This window comes from Alosa alosa, chromosome 22, assembly GCF_017589495.1.
Source record: "Alosa alosa isolate M-15738 ecotype Scorff River chromosome 22, AALO_Geno_1.1, whole genome shotgun sequence".
Taxonomy (NCBI): Eukaryota; Metazoa; Chordata; class Actinopteri; order Clupeiformes; family Clupeidae; genus Alosa; species Alosa alosa.
In genome coordinates, this window is record NC_063210.1 from 14954728 (window position 1) to 14963042 (window position 8315).

At 45.5% G+C, this 8315-nt stretch overlaps 1 protein-coding gene across 1 annotated transcript in view; it reads left to right on the forward strand.

Moving 5' to 3' along the window:
• cep131 (centrosomal protein 131) overlaps nt 1-8315 on the forward strand; it is a 31509-nt gene that overhangs the window by 12451 nt on the left and 10743 nt on the right. The window contains exons 15-20 of the mRNA XM_048234035.1: nt 217-342; nt 820-936; nt 2118-2147; nt 3338-3440; nt 5582-5783; nt 6733-6840. Of these exons, the coding sequence (XP_048089992.1) occupies nt 217-342; nt 820-936; nt 2118-2147; nt 3338-3440; nt 5582-5783; nt 6733-6840 (686 nt within the window). The remainder of the gene's footprint in view (nt 1-216; nt 343-819; nt 937-2117; nt 2148-3337; nt 3441-5581; nt 5784-6732; nt 6841-8315) is intronic.

Genomic DNA, 8315 nt, shown 5'->3' on the forward strand with positions numbered 1-8315 from the left:
GTACACAGTTATACCGTACACAAATATTATACGCACACAAATGTACACGAACATGAACTTGAATGCTCTGATAACCACATAGACCCACCTAAATGTTAGCTAAATCAAATATACTCACACAAATTGTACCTACTGTACATAGAATGTATAACTATAGTGTATGTGTGTGTGTGTGTGTGTGTGTGTGTGTTTGTGTGTGTGTGTGTTTGTATGCAGAATCAACAGCGTGAGCTGACTATCCGTCACGTGAAGGAGACGGAGAAGGAGCTGAACCGCTCCATGCAGCAGCAGAGGGAGCAGTATGAGGCCACCATCCAGAGACACCTCAGCTTCATTGACCAGGTAACACACACACACACACACACACACACACACACATACACACACACATACACACACACACATACACAGAAGTAAGTCTGAGAAGGCTGGTCTGCAAAGTCAGTAGAAGACGTGTTGTCGAGTTGCCTGTGTCGATGCTGCTGATTGATTGGATGACCGGCATGTTCGTTTTATCACTTCCTCGTGGTACCACTTCCTGCCATGCCAGTGCCACTCACAGATCAGTTCTCTCTCTCTTCTACTCTCTCCCTCTATCTGTTTCTCTCTCTCTCTCTCTCTCTCCCTCTCTCTTTCTCTCTCTCTCTCTGTTTTTCTCTTCATATTACTTTGTTTCTCTTGCGCTGACATTGCATTTCAGTTCCCTTGCTTGCACTCTTCCTCTCTCTCTCTTTCTCTCTCTCTCCTCCGGAATTAGCCATACAATCATGCATCCCTCCCTCTCTGTCTCCCCCTCTCCCTCCATCCCTCGCTCCTCAGCTGATAGACGATAAGAAGGCCCTGAGTGAGCGCTGTGAGGGGGTGGTGGCTGAGCTCAAGCAGGTGGACCAGAAGTACACCAAGAAGATCGCCCAGATGCAGGAGCAGCACGAGATGGTAAGAGACACCCTTAGCCTTCATTCCCCTCTCTCTCCCTCTCTCCTTTCTCTCTCTCTCTCCCTCTTTCCTTTTCTCTCTCTCTCTCTCTCTCTCTCTCTCTCTCTCTCTCTTGCTCGCTCGCTCGCTCTCTCTCAAAGCTGGCCCCTACTGCCACTGTTATTAAAAAAATCAAAAAACAGAAGAAGAGTTGAGGTTTGGTAGCCCACATAGGTGTAGACTTGCTGCAGGTTTTGTTCACTATTTGCCCACAGGCTGCAAGTATGCTGCACTGCGAGTATACTCCACCGAGTGAGGGCCTTACTGCAGTTCCAAGTCGAGCTTTGGTACAACATGACAACAGCTGAAGAGTGGACAGGAAGCACTGCAGAGGAACACTTTGTTAGTGGCTACATTGTTTTTCAAACCAGCAAAAAGATTTCCTGTAATTGTTTTTTCCCCCCTTTTTTCTCTTTTTTTCTCTTTTTTTCCCCTTTCCCTTGGCCCCATTTGACCGTCCTAGTTTCACCGTTAGGGAAGATTGCCAGGTTTTGCCCTTTCAGGGTGCCAAGTGCAAGGCGACCTTAAAAAAGAGCGATCGCCTCATTGCCCCCCCCCCCTTGCGGTGCCCTGAGCCAGCTCATCATTCAGAGCCCCGCTCGCTGGCAGGCGCTGGCGCTGCCACCGGGGTGGGATTGTCTGGCCCCTGTGCCAGGAGTGGCGCATGATTGTGTGTGTGCCTCCACAAGTGCTAGACTGGTGGGTGGCCACAGGGTGGCGCAGTGAGCCTGGGTTTGTTGAATGTGATGACTGTATATTGGTGTTTTTTTATGCGGTGTGAAGGTGTAGTTCAGTCTGGGGAAAGTGGAGGTGTTGGTCTGTGCTGTCACTGATGTGTGTGTGTCTGTGTGTGTGTGTGTATGTTTTTGCCAGTGTGTGTGTACGTTTTTTGGGTCAAATGCATCTCCTTGCTGGAGAAAGCATCCTCTGCTTTCTGAAAATATTCTTTACATCTCAATTTTAGTCAGCTTTTCATTCTTTTTGTCTTTCATTCTTTTGTTCGTTCTGTCTTTCTTTCTGTTCTTTTCTCTTTCTTTCTCCCTCTCTCTCTCTTTTCCTTCCTTCCTTCTCTGATTTGTCTGTGTATTGGTTTTCCATGTGATTTTTCTCTTCTCTTCTGTCTTTTTCCCCCCTGGCTGTAGGTGTGGCAAATTCTGGGTCCCTTGTGTGAGGTAACACTTTTTCTTCCTCCTTCTTTTCGCCCTCATCCATAACCAATCATCACATGCTCTCTTATCAGGCGTCTTCCTCTCCTCTCTTCCCTCTTTCCTTCCCACACTCGTCTGTCGTGTTCCCTGCTCGCCTCCCTCCCTCCTCCTCCCTCCCTCCTTCCATGCCTGTCTGTCTGCCTGCTCGTCTGTCTGCCTTCCTGCCTTCCTGTCTGTCTGTTCTTGATGTGTGGTCATCTGGATGACCTTGACATGGTTAGGCTCTGTGTGTGTGTGTGTGTGTGTGTGTGTATGTGTGTGTGTGTGTGTGTGTGTGTGTGTGTGTGTGTGTTTTGGTCTCCTGCATTCCTGTGAAGTCATCATCTGTAGCTTTCTTCTTCCTCTTCTTCCACAACCTCTTCTCACCCTCCTCCCTCATCCCCCCTCCCCCAACCGTACACACACACACACACACACACACACACATACATAGACACACATACACAGACACACATACATAGACACTCACACACACACTGCCATGCTCTTGTGGGCGGCTGCCCCATCACACCACACTCGTGTCTATGAGGCCACCTGAGCTCTCTATGAGGCCACCTTTAACCCTCGCAGACTGAGCTGTCTATGAGGCCACCTTTAACCCTCTCAGACTGAGCTGTCTATGAGGCCACCTTTAACCCTCGCAGACTGAGCTGTCTATGAGGCCACCTTTAATCCTCGCAGACTGAGCTCTCTATGAGGCCACCTTTAACCCTCGCAGACTGAGCTGTCTATGAGGCCACCTTTAATCCTCGCAGACTGAGCTCTCTATGAGGCCACCTTTAACCCTCGCAGACTGAGCCTTGCCCCCTCTCCAAGGCCCCTGCAGACTGGCTACAGTGTGGGCCCTTAACAGCCTCTGGGGTGGGAGAGCGAATGCATGCCTGTGTGCGTGCTTGGAGCATGACTGCTTCTAACAAAAGCTCTTTCTGTTTCTTTCCCTCCCTCCCTCCCTCTCTCCCTCTCTCCTCTTGGTCTCTCTCTTTCCTTAAACACTCTTTCCATCTCTGCTCTTCCCCCTTCTCTCATTTATTTTTTTCTCTGTCTAATTTTTCTCTCTCTCTCTCTCTCTCTCTCTCTCTATTTCTCTCTCTCTTTCTCTCTCTATTTCTCTCTCTCTTTCTCTCTCTCTCTTTCTCTCTATGAATCATCTACAGGAGATAAAGAAGCTGAAGGAACTGATGAGTGCCACAGAGAAAGTCCGCCGTGAGAAGTGGATCGATGAAAAAACTAAGAAAATCAAAGAGATCACCGTTAAAGGTGCGCTTCCGTCAGGCCTCTGATTTCGGCAAAAGAAGACATAATTTTAAATTGTGGTGGCAGCAGAGACTGTCGTGGTGGAAGGTCATCAAATCGGCCAGTAGATAAGTAGAAAATTGAGCTCACGACTTCACCAATAAAACTTATGCTAAAGCAAAAAGGAGCTTTCAAACAGGCAGAATTCGATCCAAAAATGGTTTTATTGATGCTAGCAGCAATACCAACAGCAATAAACCGTGAGTGTATCTCGAGAAGGCACTCCAGAACAAAGGTAGAACTCTCCTACTTATACCCCTCCAAAATGCTGACACAACACTACCCTGAACCCACAGATGGCGTTATGAAAGGATCGTTGTTCGCTCTTATCTTCGCAAGTCAGCAATAATGCTGCCAAGGGTACGAACTTTTCACCTTAAGTTTACGGAAAGTTCAGGGGTGTACAGTATAGAGTGATCACAGGTCATACATTGTGCATGGGTTAAATATCGTTTGCCTCCCTGCACTCTCCTACTGGTTGTTATGAGTAGAGCTCACCCTGTGTACGCGTTGCAGTTCTTGCATCTTGCAGTTTCAAGGCCGACTTTGGTTTCTTCAAAAGGCCCAGGCTAATGCAGCATGAGACATAGTGCAAAAAAATGAGACACAGGGCAGCAAACAGAGACATCGGGATACAGAGTGCACATTCTGGTAGGATGGCTTCGTTATGTTATTAGAAATAGTTCAACTTGTTATTTAAAAAGTAGTGCTGTCAGTTAAACGCGTTATTAACGGCGTTAACGTAAACCTATTTTAACGGCGTCAATTTTTTTATCGCGAGATTAACGTTCTTTTTGGTGTAACAAACTTTGTAGTTTTTTCACAAGCTGTTGCAACAACTAGTAACGTTAGAACAACTACAACACCACACTGGATCTAGCTAGACCGTGCTGCATGTACATGCCCCCTTTTAGGGGAAAGGGAGCTGTTTGGATAATGGAAACCTATGCTGCATAGAAGTGGGGAGCGAAAAGGGGTTATACTTACTAAATCCTGAAACAAACGTGAATAAAAGGCACAAAATAAGGTTGGTGTGAGAGTTATCTGTGTGTTTATGGAATTAATGTGACCATTATGTTCCTATTTTTTGCTCTTTCCAGTTTAGCCTACTAACAGGAGTATCACAAATGTAGGCACAGTCAAACTGCCCGTGGCTGACTATAACTAAGTTCGGCAAGCTTAACTTTACATGTCATAACATCAACTAAACATAAGGAATTCAGCGATTAATCATGATTAAAAATTTTAATCGTTTGACAGCACTATTAAAAAGTTATAAAAGGTTATTATATAAGAATGATGTCTGGGTATTACTTGATTGTCGTTGAGGTTATATAAATACATGTTTTTAGCGTTTAAACACTCTTTGTCTCATCATGATGTTTACAGACATTAGTGATAATTTTATACCACAAGACACTGATGATGTCTAGTTTTGTTTTTCATGGTCTGTAATGCTGTTTCGGCACATTGAATACAATTTTGAACATCTCTCAGCCCCTGAGTGCGGTCTCCACTTTCTACTACCGGGCGCAGATGCCACCTCTTCCAACGTGAATCATCAAGAACACCTTGTGGTTAGGTGGATACACTGGAAATACAGGCCGAGAATCATCACTGACATCTGAATGACTGGACTTGTTATGCTTTCCATGCCATGCGTAGGCTCATCAGATGATTCTCTGGAAGAGAGATAGTTAGAAGAGTTTTATGATGTGCTGATATAAGATATCATGGCTGGCTGCCAGTGCTTGAGAGAGCAGTAGAGAGGTGCAGGGCTTTATTACATGGAACATGGTGGTGTGGAGCTGACTTTCATTTGTTTTTCCTCTCTCTTTCTCTTTGCTCTCCTTTTTTTCTCTCTCTCTCTCCTCTCTCCATCTCCTTCTCTATCTATCTCTCTTTCTCTCTCTCTCTCCCTCACCCCACTCCCTTCTCTCTGTCACCTTTTTTCTCTCTCTCTCACTTTCTCTCTCTCTCTCTCTCTCTCTCTCTCTCACTTTCTCTCTCTCTCTCCTTCTCTCTCTCTCTCTCTCTCTCTCCTTCTCTCTCTCTCTCTCTCTCTCTCTCTGTCCTCACCACCCCACATCCCCCCCGTTCCCCAGGTCTGGAGCCGGAGATCCAGAAGCTGATCTCGCGGCACCGTCAGGAGCTGCGTAAGCTGCGCGTGCTCCACGAGGCCGAGCTGCAGCAGGCGGACGAGCGCGCGGCCCAGCGCTACGTGCGTCAGACCGAGGAGCTGCGCCTGCAGCTGGAGAGGGAGCGCGACGAGCAGTGCCAGAGGGAGCGCGAGCTGGCCAAGCAGAGGTGTGGACACACACACACACACACACACGAATACACGACACACACACACATGCACACGAATACACGCACACACACACATGCGCACACACACACACACGGACACACACACATGAATACACACACACACACACACACACACACAGACAGACACAGACAGACACACACACACACACACAGACACACACACACACACACACACACACACACACACATACACACATACATGCACATGTACAAGCACTCATTCCCCCACACACACACTTACATACACACAAGCACACATGCGTACACACACACTCACACATATAAACACACACATACAGTACATATACAAACACACACACACACACACACTGTAGTAGACCATTACATCAGGCAACAGCTGGAGACACATAATTATGCATTATGTCAGGGGGCTTGAAGCTGTAGAGTGCAAGGAAGTCAGCCAGAAAAAACTGTAGAGACAACTTTGAATAAACAGTTATACACGCATGTCTCTACTTGAACCAAAACACACACACACACAGACACACATACACATAAACGCTAGGACAACGACTGAGAGAGCACAGGTGTGAGAGAATGGTCAGTGCCAAAGAGGTAGAGCAACACACAGCTATGTACACAGTTTCTCTCTTTCTCACACACACACATTCACTCACTCACTCACTCACTCACACACACACATACACACACACACACACACACACACACACACACACACATACAATACATACACACATACACACACACACACACACACACTCCCTGTACAGCAATACTCAGGGACATTGACATGGAACATTATTTTGTATCATCACTGCACAAACCTGTCAAATCCATTATGTCTGATATTTAGTCTAAACAAGCTTGTGTTATCTTTCTGTTTTGTGTTTGTGTGTGCATGCATGTGTGTGTGTGTGTGTGTGTGTGTGTGTGTGTGAGTCAGGTTGGAGAAGCAGCTTCAGGAGGAGGAGACGGCTCTCCAGCAGCAGAAGCGACGTCTGTATAAGGAGGTGGCCGAGGAGAAGGAACGGCTAACTCAGCTGGCCTCCAGGTCAGCACAGCCACTACTACCCCTACAGCCCCTACTGTCCGCTGGGTCCGCAATCCAGTCAGCCTGACTAGAAAACATCACCATCATAATCATAATCATAATAGTGACAGCAACTGTAACGGTAATAATAATACCAGAGATCCTTTATCAACTGTCTCTGATAATACCTTAGGTCTAATTAAAGTAGGGCATTCCACGGATCATTGTTAGGAAACTGTGCAGTCAGGTGCTTCTCAGTAGGACTGAGTAGCAGACTTTAATATGAAGAGAGGGAGCTGGAGCACACTGATCGCTTGCAGTCTTTTATTTCAGTGCAAACAAACACTACTGTGTCTTCCTCAGAGATACCTTAGGTCTCTTTGAGAGTAATGTAAAGCACGCACATCCAAAATCTCAACCTAGGTGCTGGACCATGAAACAGGCCTAATTATGTAAATAAAGTCCTCCACACCAATATCGGCTCCCAATTATCTTTTTAGTTGTGATGTTTCGGGCATGAGCCCTTCATCAGACGTCGCTTAAAGGAAAATTCCGGTATTTAGCACTTTGAGTCCCTTTTCTGTTTTGTTTTGGATGAACTAGAGTGGTGGACACCGAAATTTTGACGTCCTATCTCGACTTTTCTGACTCGTTTTGAATCGCCTTTGACTACTTCAGAGTGGCTGCAACAGGCATGTACAAACATGTCCTAAAACAACCCTTAACGTTCGTTTTCAAAACTGTGCAACTCACCGAGTGTTAGTGGTGTTCATTGATGTTCCAAAACAAGTTGCAAAAACGAAATACAGTTTCTGTTGTTTTATTTGGCATTTTGTAAAATCCCATTGATTTCTGTTTTCTGCTGGAAATCATACATTGCGCCGATATATTTGATTTATATAATCAACGAACACCACTAACCACTCGGTGAGTTGCACAGTTTTGAAAACGAACGCAGTGGCGGTTCTAGGATTTTTCTGAGACGGGCCACAAAGGGGCCACATCATACACTGAGGGGCCAAGAACCGGTCAACATCCATGCACAGAAAATCCCTTGTTCAGTATGGCAGTGGTGTAGTCTACGTGATAGGCAGGACTATGCAGTATACCCACTTAAAAAACATCACCATCTCAGTATACCCACTTAAAATAGGATAGGTATTAACATTTGGGGTTGATCACAGTATACCCACTACAGCTAAGTAGACTACATCACAGCAGTAAGGTGCATATATTTCACCAGTCTCACCTTGTTCAAATACTTTTGCTAAAAAACTAAAAAGCCAATATAAATCTTAACAAATGTCCCATTTATTTATAATGTGCATTGAAAACACAATATATAAAACTAAAATATAATAGACACTTCAGCGGAAATGCATTGATATTTTAAACAGAAATCTTACATCATATTTGTTCAATCACATTCATTTTTGTTCAATTGGACAAGTTTTACTTCAACTCTTTCCCCTTTTGTTGATAAGAGAAACCACTCT